The 18758-nt window shown below is 36.8% G+C and overlaps 1 protein-coding gene across 20 annotated transcripts in view; it reads right to left on the reverse strand.

Moving 5' to 3' along the window:
• The window catches only part of PLEKHA5 (pleckstrin homology domain containing A5), a 182775-nt gene that overhangs the window by 136417 nt on the left and 27600 nt on the right, over positions 1–18758 (reverse strand). The window contains exon 4 of one of the 20 annotated variants that reach the window (XM_063358544.1): positions 15097–15200. The exons of the other annotated variants lie outside the window; for them this stretch is intronic. Within the exon in view, the coding sequence (XP_063214614.1) occupies positions 15143–15200 (58 nt within the window). The 3' untranslated portion in view covers positions 15097–15142. Of the gene's footprint in view, positions 1–15096; positions 15201–18758 lie in introns of those variants that run through there. 20 annotated transcript variants of the gene reach the window in all.

Genomic DNA, 18758 nt, shown 5'->3' on the forward strand with positions numbered 1-18758 from the left:
TAGGCTTGAAAGTGATGCTGTAACAAGCAAAGCTCACTGGACAGTATACAGCAGGATAATCTCCTGTTGGTCTTAGAATATCACCAACAGTTTTTTTTAAACGAAGAAGCGTGTCACTAAAATATATACAACTTGTCAATAAACTTCCCTTTTATGGAGAAATACTTACTCTGTCCTACAAACCCCAAAAATCTGCTTCAGAGTTTCTTTCCAAAGTAACAATTATTGTACGAACATTCAAAACATTTACTTGATCTGCACCACTTAGTTAACTGCTCTGATTTTTGCTCGAAAGAGGCAAATGAAGGGTTTTTTTGAGGTTCCTTCCTTTCTGAGAATGAAGAAACCAGCAGTGGTAGGAGAACCGCAAACAAACCACCTTGATGCTAGTGGGAATGGTGGGTTGGGAATGGCCAAAAGACAAACATACTTTTAACTTCTAAACAGAGGTATTGCTTCATAACTGCAGGCATCACAAAACATCACTGGATCTAATATCTTACAATTTATATATCTTTATACTCATCCTGTGTATTTTCTTAATAAGAACTTATTTTGATTAAATATTTTATTTACATAGCAAATAACTTCCCCCCTGTAACCAGTGATAATCCCAGACTAAGTAACTCTAATGAGTACTAAATGAATCAAGTTTTTTCAAGATTTAATTTTTAGGTACAACATTTTTCCAAAGAAGCAACATCAGTACTGATCTAACTTGTCCATTTTACCAATACATCGGCATTGCAAAAGAAAAAAAATAAAAATATTGTGGAACAAGAAGGAAGAGAATAGTTTGCCCATGGAGAGTGCGCTAATGTGGGATCAATTTATACATTAATATACAAATTACTATTAACAAAAGATTGTAATTTCCTTAAATGAAGGCTTATTTCCTCTTTCGTATAACATTTTAGGAGTTAATTATGTATGCTTGCATTTTTATGTAAGTGCGCTCCATCATTCCAGAAAATAGGACAAAAGTAGACATGAAAAATCTTACTGGTAGTACCAACCTCTGCCTGAAGCATTCAGAGAGCCTTTGCTTCCAAAAGCACTTCAAAGAGGACAGGTTTTAATGGGACTTGAGCATGAGTTGACTAGATATTAACTTCTACAGTAACTGAGGTTGCCCAGAAAGGCCAATCTCCAGGATGCTCCTAAGAATTAGAGAGGAGTGGCTTCAGCAAGGTAGCAGACTCAAAAGTCTCCCCAAAGGACAACAGCATGGCCCTACTGAAATTAAAGCAATCCACCGCATATGCAGTCTTTACTGCCCTTCTCCTGCCTAAGATGTGATGGAGTGAGAGAAAGACGACAATAAAACTAATAGAAAGGGAGAAGAATGGGTTGAGTGCAAGATTGTACCAGTGGCAAGCCTGCCTTTGCCATTAGTTCCAATTTGAGGGATCAACTCTCATAACAAGAATGCACAGAGATCAATGGAGGCAATCATCAAGTATGAAGACATGTAAGAAATGATCCAATATTTATAAAAGAATAGACTGAACGTAATCTGGTGAAACCTCAACAAGCCATACAGGTGCAGAAGAAAATCTGGCCAATGCCAGGCCTTCCTCTCAAATCACTGTAGTTGATCCTTTATCTCAAGGTTAGAGAGCTAAATAGAAATTCTGGAACAAAAATCAAACTCAAACTATGAATTAGTTCAGCCTATAGTAGACTATTGAAACACTTTCAGGCTACTATAGACAAACTAACCAACTATTTTATTCTTCAAAGACCTTTCCCAGACTTATAGACTCCCTTTTCCAGGTCTCCCCTTCCAATATTACGTTAGATATGAGATATTTATTATACATGTCCTGTAAAAGCCACGCCAACAAAAGAATGTGTATTCCTGTTTCCCTTCTGGTTTTCTCCACTCTCTCATATGCTGACTTCTCACTTTACTTTCCACTTCACACATCTACAACTGCATTAACTTGTTACTCCAAGTTAGGACATCCCTTTCTGCCTCAGAAACCTCTTGCATTGATTTGTCTCTTCTTACTTTACTTCCTTTTACAGCAGGGTCAGTCCTCTTGATACCACCCTAATATTAATAACTAAGAAACCAGACAATCTCCACAGATTTCTTTCAAGGAAAATAAAGATTAGAACAAAAACCTGCATTTTAAAGGTAGCTTCTTTCTTGGAGCATATCCAAAACTGCCTCATTTCACACAGATTAATTACTTCTGAGATTATGATTACTACTAACTTTAGAAATAAATTCTAATTCCCTTCATAAACACCATCCCCCCATCCCTTTTTTGACATTAAGAAAGCTTTGGCATCTTTTTTTTTGTGGGACCTCAAAACAAAAAAAAATATTCAACACCCAACCTTAAGCCAGTTACAAGGTCTTTCTTCATATGGGATGAATCCAAGATGACAGCCTAAAGGCACTGGTAGCAACTTCCTCAAGGCATCATTTTTACTTCAACAGCCAGTTTGAACACGTTTAGGCAATGCAGAAACAGGCTTTTGTTTATACAAAGTTACACCAGAGGGCACAGGGATCCAAAGAGCAGATGCAACCAGAAGCCTGAAGCTGATGGCGATTCTGATGCTAATGTGAAGAGATTCCTCACCTCCTGAACTGAAAAGGTTCAGTGTATTTTTAAAGCAGCAACACAATCACACACTGCACTTAACACTGCAAATCAGTTTAGTACGGAATACTCAATCTAATGAGGATATTACACACTCAGCTGTTAAGACACTGAGATCTACAGTTTCTAGACAGCTGCTATAGTGAACTCAAGGGATTTAACATCCTAGCTGATGTTTCTTTAAGTAAATCTACTGCCTAAGATGCTGTCACCCCGGTAGCAACTGGAAGTCTTACACAGTTTTAGGGTATGCTTCTCATCACTGATACCTGCTGGTGAGCAGGAACAAGAGACAAACTGAGAAATTCTCATCACAAGAAGCTCCTTGAGTAACAGCACCTTTTGGAAGCATCCGGTATTAAATGGAAGAAACTACACGAATGAGATGATTTAATTTACAGTTCTACACTGCAAAACACAGAGCAGTCGTGTTAAAAAAAATACAGAAGCACTTAAAATTGAGCAGGAAGTAGTACATAAGGACAAATTGTTAATGAAGGAATGAAAGAGCGGTCAAATGTGCTTGAAATGATGAGCTTCACCACAACAGCAGCACAGAAGAGCCGTGTACGGTCTTCTGAAAGCTGGCACAATAGAAGGTACTTGAAGTAACACAGATGAAATTATGCAAACTATGAAAACATAGGAATCACTAGTGAGGGATTGTGCAGAGGGAGTTTTTAAGGTGTGAGCAGAGTTGAGGCACTGTGAAGAAAGCTTAAAAAACATGTGAAGTTCTACCTTTTGCTACATGTTAACTGCTTTTGGTGTGTAAGCTACCTCTTTAAAAGCCAGCCCAGAAATCTCTACACTACAGTGGAAGTGTCAGCACAGGCATCCCTTTTGAAATAATTTTTGAGGTGCCTGAAGCTACAAGATTAAATCCCTTTGGAATTCTAACTCAAAACACTATCCCATTTACAATAACAACTTCAGTGTTCCAGCAGAATTTGCTGGCAGGCAAACCATCTCAAGCTTAACATACCGCACAGCTACGTCCACCGTACTGCTCAGTTGCGTCACCTTAAGTGAGTAAAAAGCAACTTAAGTTGTACTGACTGCTGACAGGCACGAAGACTAATCTGTAGGCACATTTCAAAAACTCACCTGTTGTCTGAGGTGAAGTGATTTATTCTTGGCTCTGCAATGAGGACAGAGCTCCTGAGCTGGTAGAGCAATAGACTGAGAACCAGAACATAAACATTCTGGTTCTCATCACAACCAACTGCAGCAACGTGACAGGGTCAAAAAACCATTCTTTAAACGGCAGTTTTCATGACTATTTTTCAGATTGTTTCCCAAATAATTTCTCAGCCAAATAACCCAACATGGAGGTGTCAAATATGCAAACTTTTATTGCCATGTTTTCACCTAATAAAAGACATTCGCCCAGACAGTGGTATACAGCCCATAGCATTCCAGCTGTGCGAGTGGTCTCCTGGAGTTTTTGAGAGGAAATTGTGTAAAACCTTGCTGGAATGCATAGAGCTTTCTAGCAAGAGTAAATAACCACCCATTGCTCTATTGTACTTGGAAGCAGAGATAAAGCTGTAACCTTAATTTCAGCTTTGCCCATTAGGCAACTAAGCAGTTGCGGGATGCTGCTTTGAAAAGGTCATCTTTTAGTGTTAAGAAGATCACTGTCCTGTTATGCCTTTGCCCGAAGCCTGAAATAATGGCATTCAAAACATCTATGTGCTATATTTAAGTAGTAGATGGTTATGGTTTCAGTGACTAAGTAGAAAAGAAAGATCACCATTGCTTCCAAGACCAAAAAGAAAAACCTGAGGCAACTTTTACTCCTAGAAGTATTAGTAATTTCACTTGTCTACTGATAATTCACTAATAATCAGACTAAACGCTAACCCTAACTGAACACAGGGGCAAGACTTTTAACTTACAAGCTGCAATATTTTTTTCTGCAAAGATACCTTGAGTTTCAGCAGCTACATAGTAGCAGTCAAAATACGGAGGTACAAATTAAATCTAAACCTGGTCATTTTGAGTTAACTACCATGTTTGGTTCACACAGTATTGATCATTTCAATAAACATGATGCAAGCTCTTTAGAAAAGCCAGTGCTGCAATTTGAAGTTTATATTATGCAACTTGTGTTAATTAGCCTGTTCACTGTACAGAATGAATGCACCAGCTGCAATCTTCATGAGACTACAGTAAAGGAGTAGATTTTAACTCAAGTTTGTCAAAATTAAATGTTATTGCTTTAAAATAGAAAGTATTTTATGAAAAAACAACTTCCTGAAGTTATTTATTGAGACGCTTTTTGAGAATTTTTATATGCCATGCAGCTGAAGTGTCAGAGAGAAATGCTCAGTATTAAAAACTTTTTAAATGAAATGCAATACCAATTCATTTACAGCCAACTTCTAGACTACCATTTTGGGGTTACTACTACTTATATGTATCAAAGTCATGCAACACTTCAGAGGCTTTTGCAAGCACTTAATATTTCCAAGAACAAGATACAATGTTTAGTAACTGATAGAATTCTTTATTATTTTTGTTAAAAATCAAAAGGTTTTGTTCAAGAACAACATATGGAAGGAGATCATTAGAAACAAGAAGAGCAAATTAGCAAAAAAAAAAAAAGTAAATAACAGCAGTTCAGCTGGGAAAGCAGGGAGCCGTAGTGCAGCTCAATTCCACATGGGGGACCCAAGTCTAACACTTAACAGCTCTGACACTGAAAATCAGTGAGGCAAGATATAAAAGCTCTGGAAGAAGTTTAAAGTCTTTCTGAAGTTGTATGTCCAGTCAAACAGAGAATCTTTTTGATTATCATAGAAGTAAGAATTACAGGTGCATTAACATAACTGATAAAAGGACTGCCAGCTCAGAACCGGGGAGAAGAGCAAGCGTGCACGAACCAGAGTAGCTGACTGACACACAGGGAAAGGATACAGTGGAGACTGATCCAGTTTACTGACGCAGTGTTTTGACAAACTCAACTTCATATTTGTTTCTTGAAGAACTGACTCATTACACAGGCCTGGGGCATGGCCCGCAGTAACATGCCATTCTTTAGTGTTTTGAAGTTGTGTCATGAAAGCATATATTGCCAAAATAAACAGGCCCCAAACAATTCTTGAAAACTAAAGAATTTTCTTGACACTTCTTCATTGGTTGTCACATTAGATATTCCAAAATAGTTTCTCATTACTTCTCCCCAGAGCCATTTCCTTCTTAATAGTGACTACTTGAAAGCAAAGACGACACCCAAGAAGTATTTTAATATCGAAGAAAATTACTTCAAGTTGAATCACCATGGCGACTAGAAGTTGCTATGCATTTTAAGTTTACCACTTCTTAATTGCCATTTATAACAAACCAGAGTTGTTTCTTTAACACCTAAACACATTGATAGTCCAGCCCTTCAAACAACGACATTTTCAAGTGTGATTCTCCATCAATCAACAATCAAACCAAGAAAAAAATTAACAAAAAGTTGAGACTTGTGTTTCTGTTTTATGGGCAAGAATAAACATTGGGAGGGTTGTGGTAGTGGGGGGTGTCCTTCATGAATTGCTTATTGCCATAACAACTATTAACATTCTTGCCAGCCTTTTCAGATGGAAACATAGGGGGCCACAGAGGAGCTAATGTGCTTATAGAAGAAAGGAAATGGCAGAAAAGCTTAGAACATGAATGGGATAACCAGTAGGACAGGATAACATAGTAGGATAACTGAGGATATCGAGTACAAATGAACACCTAGCAGGAATAACCAAACTTAAAAAAAAAAAAAGTGTTCTACAACTGGTTGCAGAATGTCTTTACATCTCCGTTTACAAATATTTTCCAGTATAAAATGTTAAAAATCTGCACAAGGTGAGTGTAGTACATGTTAAAAGTATGATCAGAAGAGAAGTAGAAACTAAAACTTTTGGGTTTTTTTTTTTTTAAAGGAACATTTTTTTTCAGGACAAATGTACATTTGTAGAATTCATAGTGATGCATTTTCAAAGTATTTTGCATATTTTAAGTAAGAAATAGTTATTTAAGAGATCTGCATGAGTGAGTACGTACCCTAACAAAATCTTCACATTTAAGCAGTTTAAGATTTGCTCTAGTTACTGTGCAAAAAAACCCCACAAATATCTCCAGTTAACAGTACAGCTTAGATTCAGTTCTTGTGATTATGTACCTGAATAAATTGTTAGCAAAACAGTTTTGTTTTTTTTAAACACATCTGCTTATTTGTAAGCTATCATAGATGTTTTAGACTTCTGATGAGCGTGAAATACTGTACTGTTCTCATATCAGAACAGTTACTGAAACAAAATGTTTAAAGGGAAAATTTAAACACAAAAAAAATGGTAGGCATACAGTACAAGATTAACTTCAGCGGGCTAATAACATAGAAGCTTACCTTCTGGATTTATTTCAGTCCGATTTATGCGTTGAGAAAAACAAAACCAGAACTGCTTGCTCATTTACAAAACTGAAAGGCTCAAGTAAATTAGTAAATATGTTCTACTGTGAAACAGACATTTCATGTGTTTGCTGCAAGATGTAACTGCGTATTCCTCTTGCTTGTAACAGTCTCCCAGTAACACGTAACTGGCCAAAGAGTCCATGTCCAGGGTCCAAAACTTATTTCAGCTCAGTGACTCTACTTAATCCAGCATAAAGAAGATATTGCAAATTCATATCAATACTTAACTGTGTGACAGCTATAACTTAAGCCAGGAGCCCATTTCATACCTGAAGGGACCTATTTTTCTTTGGCCATAATTCAGCTATCCCTTTCTGCTAGTACATAGCACTTTAAGGCTCAGATTATAAGCTTTTAAGGAAGTGAGTTGCCAGGAATTGTTTTTGTATCTCTACTTAAATGCATCTCCTTTGTTTGAAGTAAGTTCTTTTAAAAAAATTCAGATTGTTTTGTGAAAACAGTTCATATTTAAAAAACTACACATTTCAGTGTTTTGTCCTATAATGGCACAAGGAAAACTCCTAGTATTTCATATTTTTGTTCTGTGTTTTTGCAGCTAAGTGTGCTACAACAGTTACTTTTGCTAAAAAAGATGTAGTTAAAACTAATATCAGCAGTCTTTACATACTTAAATATATTTCAGATAATGGATTACTTTTCAATTTCTACATCAAGTATTCAAACAAAATATCCAGTCACAGACCACGGAGAATTTATAGATTTTGGATAGTCTGTGCTTAATATAATACTTGTGTAACTGTAATACATCATTTCTAGACATCTTTGCTGGAAAGGCCTGTAGCATCCACCAATCAAAACTAGGGAAGAGAAAAAAAAAAAGTAGGCCTTAATGAAAATTCAACTGACAACACGCTAAAATGTTTAGCAAATTAAGAATTACTATTTTTCTGCCTTAATTGGCACTGACATTTCCAAACCAGGAATTTTCTGAACAGAAAGCAGCAGCAAAGGATCACAAAAAGGGCATAATGGAAGGCTCTCAACATTTTCTAAGAAATAAGTTAGATTAACAGATTTTTGTAAAAGGAAAGAAGTCCAAATTAGCTGAACGTTGTGCCAAATTGGAAAGATTCACTAGTTAAAAAAAAGGCACATAACTTCACAAATCATTTAAAATCCTGAACAGTCTCAATTCAAGCAAATTTTTGAACAGAGGGGAAAATAAGCAGGGAAATACATCAGAAACTTATAATTTTCTTTCAATCACTATATATTTCCTGCTGACAAGTAAGGAACAACGATATTTTAAAACCTTGTGTGAAATATAAAAACATGCACCTTTAACGGTAACTGCCTACAGTAGCACGTAGAGGAAACAAATAGGAACAGATCTTTAAAGCAAAGTCTCTGGTGCCACGGACTTGTGAACACTACACATTTCAGTTTGGTTTGGTTTTCAGATATTTCACAGCAGCTACAGATCAGTTCTATAGATTGAACACCTAAAACTGAGTAACAGGAGAAGGAAATTTTAAGCCACTAATGACTTCCTTCAGTGGTCCATCCTGGCTGACAAAGCGTAGAGCTGAAGGTCTACACTTCCTGCAGGTAACAATCCATGCAGGCAACACACCATAGAAAGGGTGCTCCAGTTTACAGAGATGCTTAGCCCATCACAGAACAGAAATCTCACAAGTTGCCAACAGAGGGAGCTGGCCAAACTTGCATGGCAGTTTTACTGTTCTCAAAATAAAATTAAGAAGTAAACCAACCACACAGAATAACTTATTCACACTTTTGTAGGAAGCTGAATTGAAACACACCAGCAGTCAGGCTATTTAAAAACCGGGAAACGTCACATTATTTTACAAAAAGATTGAGGCAAGCAAGAGGCTGGATATTTAGCTTTGTTTGAGATATTTTAGTTGAATATGATGACCACGCTTCCAATGGTTCTTTTTTGTCTACATCCTCTCTTTCTCTTCTCTGCCTACAAACCAGTAAAGCATGCTCTAGGACTGAGCATCTCAAACAGCCTTTCAGAGGGTTGTGTTTTGTTCCAGCAAACAAATGTTATAGAAGTCAGTGAAAGTTTTAAAGGGTCTACAATTCCAATTCTGTAATCTTTTCCAATCAGTAGGTCTGCTTACAGGCCAATAATGAGCCATCGGAGGGGGCAGCTTTATCACCCAGTGGACAGGGAAGGCAACATTGCAAATTAATGCATGCTCCCAATGATGTGACAACGTAGTCTTTATTAGAAGGGATTCTTAAGGTGTAACCATGACTGAAAAAAAAAAAAAAAAAAACAACACAAAAAACAGAAGCAACTAACGTTAGAAGATCTTTTCTTGCTGTAAAAGCCACTAAAAATCCAAAGGAGGATGACTACTATATCTTATCTTTTTCTATAACTCCATCAGAAATCTTGATCAATCACTCACTTGATCACTTGATCAATCAATCTTGAACAATCACTCATTGGCTCAAGCATGAATGTCAAGCAGTGACCATCCTGGCTCTAGACAATGTGTGAAAAGAACTCTTTGATGTGGATTTAAATTAAAAGGGCTCTTCCCCTTGCCCCCAAGGTGCAGTAAAACTCAGATGCCGGATTCTGAGCGTATTTTGGCTTCATTTATAAACTACTTTTTGACAGACAGAAAGACAGAAGACTTCCAGGACATTCTCTTTAATGTAGATGGGAAGATAAGAAGGTGACTGTTAGTCATATCCATAACATACATGCATATTGCAGCTACCAGACAGTCTTAAGATTGCCAGGATTTTAAATGTATTTTTAACGCTTGAAATTACTGCAGAAACAAAATTATACCCCTAACACTTTCCAGAAGAAAAAGCGAGATGCTTCAGCATTTTCACGTGTAAGAGCTACTACCATTAAGAGTTGATAAGGATCTGTAACTAATTAGTTAAGATGCCAGTTGATATCTATGACAGATAAAATACAAATGAGCAAAATCCCCTCACATGTTATATGCCCAATTGATGTCTGTCGTCTTTTATTTTTTTAAGTAGCACTTGGAAAAAATTGAAATATTAGTTCCATTAGGTTACTTGAGGCTATGAGAAGACTTCCAAATATACTTCTATACATCCCCTCTCCCCCAAAGAATACCTAGAAATTTATAACCTGACAGCTCAGAGATGCACTCTGGCAATTCAAGAATTAAAAACAGGTTAAAAAACAGCTGCTCACCCCACCTCAATCCTAGGAGTTTCCACACCTGCAGCAGAGGAGGCAGAATTTGAAATCACGGAATAATTTTGACCGGAATGGACCTCTGGAAATCATTTGGACCAGTTCCTCGCTCAGAGCAGGGCCAACATGGATCAAGTTGCTCAGGGTCTTGTCCTGTTGAGTCCTGGTGGGAGATTCAGCATCTCTCTGGGCAACCTTTCCCAATATGTGATTACCCTCATAGTATATTTTTTTCTTACTTAATTCAATTATCCCTTGCTACCACTGTAAGCCATGGAGTTTCTTTATGTTGTGCTATAAATAACTGACACATCTCTTGCTGTGTTGGTTTTCCTAAAAGGATGACACAAAAAAATCTTTGGTAAAAGTGTGGGGAGGTAACCTCTTAAACTTAACAACTAAGCGAGGTAACCCCTTAAACCACCATGTATTGCTGAAGTCCACCTGAAGGTAGCCTCATGAAGGGATCAACTGAGCTTCCTTTATCTTGCAAGTTTCCAATCTTTATTCCCCCTACATTGATTCTTTATACTTACTTATGTTACATATTAGTGTAGTTCATTTTCTGCCATATTCAGATTAGAGACTTCCTTCAGAAAACCACCAAGTGCTTCAGGTTGCATCTGCCACAGTTCAAATGTTAATTTCACTGATACTGGTGAATTATAACCACTTCAGGTGAAACACCTTAAGAACGATTAAATGGGGACAGCGGACCTCACACAAAGAGGACTGCCTGACACCAGCCCAAACATTAAAATTGGTGAAGAATTGTACCAGTTTGATATTTATGTACGATGCTACACATAGTTTTTGAACTCTTAATTCGCAAATTTTTACCTTTATCTCCATATCCTCCCCCACCAGAAAAAAACCCAAATAACCTCCTACATAAAACAAAGACTGCAATTTTATAGGTTAGGTGGGGTGGTGGTTGGGTGGGTCTTCTGGGTTTTGGTTTGGTTTTTTTTGTTGTTGTTGTTTTTGTTTTGTTTTTAGGAATGATCTAATTAACATGCATACATCTAGACTTTTAGAGAGCTAAAGCAAACTGATACATACAAACTATCCTTTCTGGTATGTGCTGGAAGAAAAAGTATTGCATCACCAACATTATTACTAACATAAGCATCCAGCTACAAAGTGCAAGCCAATGCAAAATACACATCTTCCAAAAGTCATACTCCCACCTGAAAATGCTTGACCCTTCCCCCTCGCCCAGACAAAGAATCCAAAATCTCAAAATCATTACAGCTGAACAAATTTGATAAGAACTATATTGAGTCAAACATTCCTTCTGCAATTGCTTTTTTTGTTGTTGTTTGGTTTTACATTTTGTTGTTGCTGGTTTTATTTATTTTAACTTATGAGTTGTAACGTTATAAATTACATTTATCCTTCCTCATTTTTCTGGTAGGTACCAATGCGATATACCATTTTCCATGTTAAAAAAAATCAAACCACACTTACCTCCATGAAACTACTTCCTGCCTTGAGGGATTTTCCTTGTATCTCCTTGTTGTATCTTCTTCCAAAAATATTAAACTTTAATCTCACTACACCAAATTTATTTAAATATTTTGGTTTGAAAAGTTATAAAACCCAGTTATATAAAGCCGTGTTTATTAAGTCATACAATTTTCACTCATTCCTTCTTTCACACTGGCATAATGCATTATTTCTCAAGAAAGCAGAAAAGTCAAAACCAGCATTAAAGTTTGTATAATCCCAAAAGAAAAAAGAAAAGAAAACCCCACAAGAGCTTCACAGCAGTCATCAGGTACTTGCCCTAAGGCCTAAAACAAGTTTTTCCTGTTGACCACACCAACCATAAAGTTCATAGTTTAGCAAGGAAGAACACACTCCAATTAAGTACTGGTATACAAAAAGGATGTTTACTTTTTCCTTCTGTGCAAGTCCTTGTCCATTTATAGATTGAGGTAAGATAATTAATTGCCAAGACTCCTCCACCCCAGCATTACTCATGTGTTTTAAGTGAGAAGTGGAACAAACCAGCAAAAAGCTTAAGAGACACTGTGTTTGAATCAAAGCAACACAAACAGCAAAGCTAGCATTTTATTGCTATTACCTATTTAACTACACATTGCTATACACCTGAAAGACAAGGTCCTAAACTGGTTGTAAATTGTTGTAAACTAGAAGTTCATCACCTGCACCACCGCCCAGGAAAGCTACAATCACATGTACATGGCGTTGTGCAACACGCTAATAATCTTCAAACAAATCTCACTAAACCTTACATTCACCACAGATTCATTTCGCAATTTACAGTAGCTACAATATTGGTCTTAAAGCAATAAATCTAACGTTGCTGATGAATGTCCTCCATTGTTCGGCTGAGTTTAGGTAAAGTGAATCACACAAAAGCAACTATTTTTCTTACTCCCAAAGATGAAGTTTTTGTATTTGATCAAATACTCATCAAAAGGGATGCTAAGCACCTATGGAAGAAGTTTCACAAGCACTTGCTATTTCATGATGTCCAATGAGAAAGATACTGAAGTTTTGGACACCAGATAGTTAATTTTTGATAGATGTCTAAGAAAAACATTGGGTGGATTTGTTCTTAATTTGGAACACTCATTAAACTTCCAGGCACCTTTCAGGCCAAAAAAAATAATATAATTATTAAAATCAAAGTAAAGAGAGGAAAATATTGCAAGATAGCTCTCCGAAGCTCAAAAAATAGACACTTTCACACATTGCCATAACAGACATAACAACAGGACTCTTTCTCCCACAGATGAAAACCAGCAAGTCTTGCTTTATGCTTTGAAGCATATTAGTCTAAAATACAAGTGTTTGCTGCACTTCATCCTAACTTATGTGAGCCTTATGAAAGAAAAGGTGAGAGCTACAGTTTAATATTTGGATCATTTCAATAAGAAGCTTAAGTTCTGTTTCTCTTCTGCTTCCACTAGTCAAAAAAACGATCTAGGTCTCAAAGCAATCTTTCTCAGACTTCTGAACTAGTACCTGGCAGTTATTACCCTCTTAAGCAATCAAACTGCAAAGATAAGATTAATTTCTAGGTAAACAAACCCAAAACAATACATTTAGAACTGGAACGCTCCTTTAGAACAGGGTCAGCACTCTCACCAGGTACAGGCGTGCATAATCTCATTTTACAAGCTCTGCCTAGAAGTAATATCCTGGGCCCATTAAGCCTCCACAATAGCCCTGTATAATTTGCAGCCTTTAAGTGTAGTATTTGCAGTTCCTTGCCCTCTGCTAAACTCCTGCAGTTTTTTCCTAAATAGCAACATTTCTAATAGGAGAGCACTATTTGAATACTCAAAAACAACCCACCACAAAAAACACCCACCCTCAAATCCCACAACACATGTACACTGATTTTACTTCAAAAGCCACTGTCAAAGAAATCAGCATGAGTTAGAGACAAGATCAAAGCCTTTCATATAATGTGACAGAAGTGCAGTCATGATTCACATTCATTCAGATTCTGAAAGAAACAGGTCTGATCAGGTGAAAAAGCTGCACACTCAACAGGTAAGGGGTTCTAAACATCCTGCTCTGTAAATGAGCTGCTTATAGTATTTTTGTTATTCTTATAAATAGTTTGCCTTGTCCATATGAAACTATTCAATTCAAAAAGAATCATTCCAACTTCTTTTTCTTTGGAGGCTGGGAGGCGGAAAGGGGTAATTAACTTATTTCCCCCCTACACTAACTATTCAGAGCAGCTACTGCCACCATGGTATAGGCAGCTGGGGTTGTGTGCACCAAAATGTCAAACTTTACCCTATGTACCCGAAAAATAACTTAGAATTTCCTCCTGCCTATTCTTCTTCATTGCACCACGTTTTCATCTCTGTACCCAAATTTTTTCCAGAAGCAAAAACTAAAGTTAACTGCAGTGATCTTGCCAACACAGATTCTCTCTAGGAGGTGCCCAGAAGTTCACGCTTGCTCTATTTTCTGAATGCTGGTGAACACCACACTTCAGAAGATGTCTATTAGACAGCCTTCACTCTGCTCTACTAGCAAATGTTAAGAACATTAAGACATCATAAAGATGTGAAACTGCAGTGGAAATCTCTAGCAGTGATCAAACTGGAAATACTAGCACACAGCATGGAACTATGCAGTAATGCAGTTTTGGTCTGGAACCAGTACAGAAGTATGCCAGAGATTAAAAACAAACAAACCAAAACCCAAACAAATAAACAAGCAAACATGTCCTCTTTAGGCTCCAGAAAACTCACTCAGGAAGGACTTCTTGATTAAGTAGTGGATTCTCTTAATATCTAACCCAGGAATTAGTTTTTGAGGCTCTCCATAATATTTTTCCCATACAGAATAGATCCTTCTATGCATTTTCAGAAAACTTTGTAGGAATTAATCACCTTTGAGCTCTAACCCACACCGGGCATGCCTGAAATTACTTACCGTACTCAAGTGTCATTAGATGCGTATATCAATTAATCTCTCCATGGTCACATCTGCCCCCTAATAATCTTTTAGCTTGGCTTCCCTTTGGTTGACAATGAAGACAAGGACACCAACATGTAAGTCAACAGTCCTTTAGTAACAGTCTCACTGTTCTCTCAAGCTGACACAGATGGCCTTGTCTAGTGACAACAGCTATAAGACAAAGTAAGGGTGTATATACATTAGAAAGGGGGCCCCATGCATGAGAGGAAGACTCTGAGAGAGAGAAGAATGAGATAACAAACATGTCAGTGAGTAGCTGTACCTCTACTATTCAATTTTCTCCCATATAAAAAGGCACAGCTATTTTTCTATGAAGTGATCTGCATTTGCCACAGGAAAGTTACACTAATTGAAGTCTACAGGGAGAGCATAAAACCCACTCAACTCCAAGAAGTGGCCACGACTGAGTTACATGTTACAATTCCAGACCTTGTCCCCCCAGTTCATTTCTTCAGGAAAAACATACCTATGAAATAAGATTAGGAAGTTAATCTCTTGGCATGAAAAGGCAGTAATTACAAAAAAATTGTCAAAATGGAAAAAATGAAACTCCCCAAAATAAGTGCATGTGTTATCTAACTTCCATGAAAGATCCTCTACTAAAAAAAAAAAAAACACACAAAAAAAATAAAGATGAGTTCATCAATACACACATTTTCTACAGAAATCCCTGTTCCTTTCTTCCCACTTTAGACTCCCACATAACAGAGGGAACAGTTCAATTTTTAAATAATATTTGAAATATAAATTAAACTAGGTTTAACTGAGCACTGCAACAGACTCAAACCACCAAAAAAATTCATATAGTGCAAGTAGTAACAACAGGATCCCCAAATTTAATGAAGTTATGACTCTTTTTACCTTATTTACAGGTAATATTTCCAACCACACTATATAAATAAAAGCTAAAGGTAACACAAAATAAGATTGCACTATTTTCCAGCCTACATCCAGGTCAGTACAAATGTCTCAAAAAATGTTTCTGAAGAGCAAACACATCAATAAATATATATAATAAAATAATGTTATGGAGAGATATGTTTAGTACCTAAAAAACGTATACACACCTGAGAATTCATAACATACAATTTGTATGAATGCATTGTATCAACAAATAGTCAAATAATAAATACATAATGGTAGCTTACATCTGCACTGTTAACGCATACTTGGAGCACTACTCTTATTTAGCATTGTTTGATGCAACTTATTTCACTTATATTATCCTGCTGAGATCCTCAAACCCAGCTGTATTATTAGCTACCGAGGTTAAAAAAAGAAATACAGCACAATTTATCATCCCTTAACTCTGCCTTCTGTGTTTATGTAATAGACTAACAATGTTTTAGAGAATACATAGCACCTAGCAAACCAGAAATATCTATGCTTATACTTGTAAGCAAATATTCAACTACTGTTAAACTAAATAAAACACACCAACAAACAAAATACACACCCCACAAAAGAAACCTTATTTTGTCTGGTAACATCCAGAAATGCTCTCACACTCCATTCTTCTCCAATTCCATTTTAAATGATTTAGAACCAAATGCTTCATGGACACGCATGCACAAACATAAGCACAAAAACAGACTAAGTACAAAAAATTTGCATAAAATCACAAATTTTAACATTTGAGATCTTCTGCTATCCATTCACATGAAAAAAATACAACAAACCAACAATATAAACCAAACTGAGAAACACTGTATCATCATCTGTGATATTGAAAATGTTTAAAAAGCAAAAGGGATTTTCCTGCCCACGCATCTCTCTTGTACCAATTAACAGTTCATGAGACCAAAACAGAAATGAGACCTTATAGCAGCCTTCCAGTATCTGAAGGGGGCCTATAAGAAAGCTGGGGAGGGGCTGTTTGCAAGGGCATGTAGCGATAGGAGGAGGGGCAATGGTTTTAAACTGGAGCAGGGTAGGTTTAGATTAGACATTAGGAAGAAGCTCTTTACAATGAGGGTGGTGAGGCACTGGCCCAGGTTGCCCAGAGAGGTGGTGGAGGCCCCATCCCTGGAGACATTCAAGGCCAGACTTGATGAGACTCTGAGCAACCTGATCTAGTTGAAGATGTCCCTGCTTACTGCAGGGGGGTTGGACTAGATGACCTTTAAAGGTCCCTTCCAACCCAACACATTCTATGATTCTAACTGCCAATACTGCTCTGCAGCTTCTCTGTGTGTCTCTATTTTGAAGTGTACCACAAAGCTCTCTCAAGAAGGTAAGCAAAGTGTTGGATTTTTTTGTTTGGCTGTCATTGTTTTTAAACGATGCATTTAAAGCTGCTAACACTATCAAGCTCCCTTTGCTGTTAAATTTGCTCCTGAGTTGTCAAGTTAAAGCAACAAGACCAGGAAAGATGCCTTGTCCTAGACAGGTCTGGGTCCTATAAGAAGAGATAATCTTGACTATTAAAACTTTTTTTCAACAAGTTTAAAAGTTCTAAATTCCAAATTCAATCTAGTATAGAGGATTTTTATTAATAGTTACTGTAGCACTTAAAGCTTACAAACTATACAAACTAACATAAAGTCAAAATGATCCTTGCCTTCAAAAAATCTATGAGCATAGTGAAAACAATAAAAATACTATACAAAGAAAAAAGCACCATAAATTTCTCCTCCTCAGCTAACCACATTGGTGCCTTAACCCATCTCATCAACTATTAATCTATATTTCAACTATTAATCTATATTTCAACTATTAATCTATATTTCAACTATTAATCTATATTTCAACTATTATTCATTGACTTTTCATCATATCCACTCAGATATAAAGAGGTCTTCTACCCCAAAACACATACTAAGTATTCTCTTAACATCATACAAAACTGCAATACTGCAAACTCAAACTACAGCTTTTACTAAAAGCCTGGTACATGCAGACAAAACTTTCAATTTCTGCATTCAAAGTCTGTCTTGATTTTTTAGCTCAGGAGGAACAAACTGAAAATTCACCTCTCCTCGGCACTGGGATCACGAAGGTACCCAGTTTGCATTGTTACTGAACAAACCGTGATTTCAGAGACATTTACAACTCTCTGTAAATTACAACTGTATTGGTAAACATAAAAGCAGCAGCAAAAGACCAATCGCCACTCAACCTGGTATCAAGCACTTCTCAGAAAATAAATCTTCGTATGCAGTTACATTTTTCTTAGTATTCCTCCTTCCACATTTCAGCCAAAAGCTGATGCCCATGGAGAAAAAGCCACTATGATATTATCTTCTTATGGAAGATCCACTGTTTCATTCATGAAAATCACCCAATGATTTAGGCTGGAAAGTACCTGTGGAGCTCATTTAGCCCAACCCCCTGCTCCAAGCAGGGCCAGCTTCAAACCTAGTTCAGGTTAATTAGAGCCTTGTGCAGTCAAGTTTTGACAGTCTTCAAAGACAGAGACCCTATGGCCTCTCTGGGCAAGAATTCAGATGGGGTAAATCACAGATTATGCACTTCTCAAGGATATTTACATTTTCTTATCATAAAGAGGTGGCAAAAGCCCCTACCATTGCTGACAAAATGGCAGTGCTATGTTAAATAGCACTAGAAAAGTTAGCAGCAGCAGCTGTCTATTCCCTACAATAGAGTTTCTGCACTGAAAACTTATTTCTGAGAATATTTTTCAGGGCAGAACCATTTCCTGAAGTCATCTTGCCAAAACTGACAAGACTCCTGGTATTCAGTCGGAAATGCTTCTTTTATTTCCAGGCATATAGGTCCACGTTTTTAATGCTATGCTGTGATAATAGATGGAACAAATACGGCATCTAATATCTGCCTTTAAAACCAATAGACACATAGAATAAACTGTGGAGAAAAAAAAATGTTTACAAACAAGTCAGATAAATTAATTGTCTTTTCCTTTATTTTATTAATGTGATGAACTTGCACTTCTGAAGTCAACTTCTTTTGTTGTTTTTGTTATTTAAATTAGTTATAGTAATGAGCACAAAGACAACCTAAGGATTCGAATTCCTCCAGGAATTTGCAGCCAAAGTAAACATTC

Source organism: Chroicocephalus ridibundus, chromosome 1 (genome assembly GCF_963924245.1).
Source record: "Chroicocephalus ridibundus chromosome 1, bChrRid1.1, whole genome shotgun sequence".
Classification (NCBI taxonomy): Eukaryota; Metazoa; Chordata; class Aves; order Charadriiformes; family Laridae; genus Chroicocephalus; species Chroicocephalus ridibundus.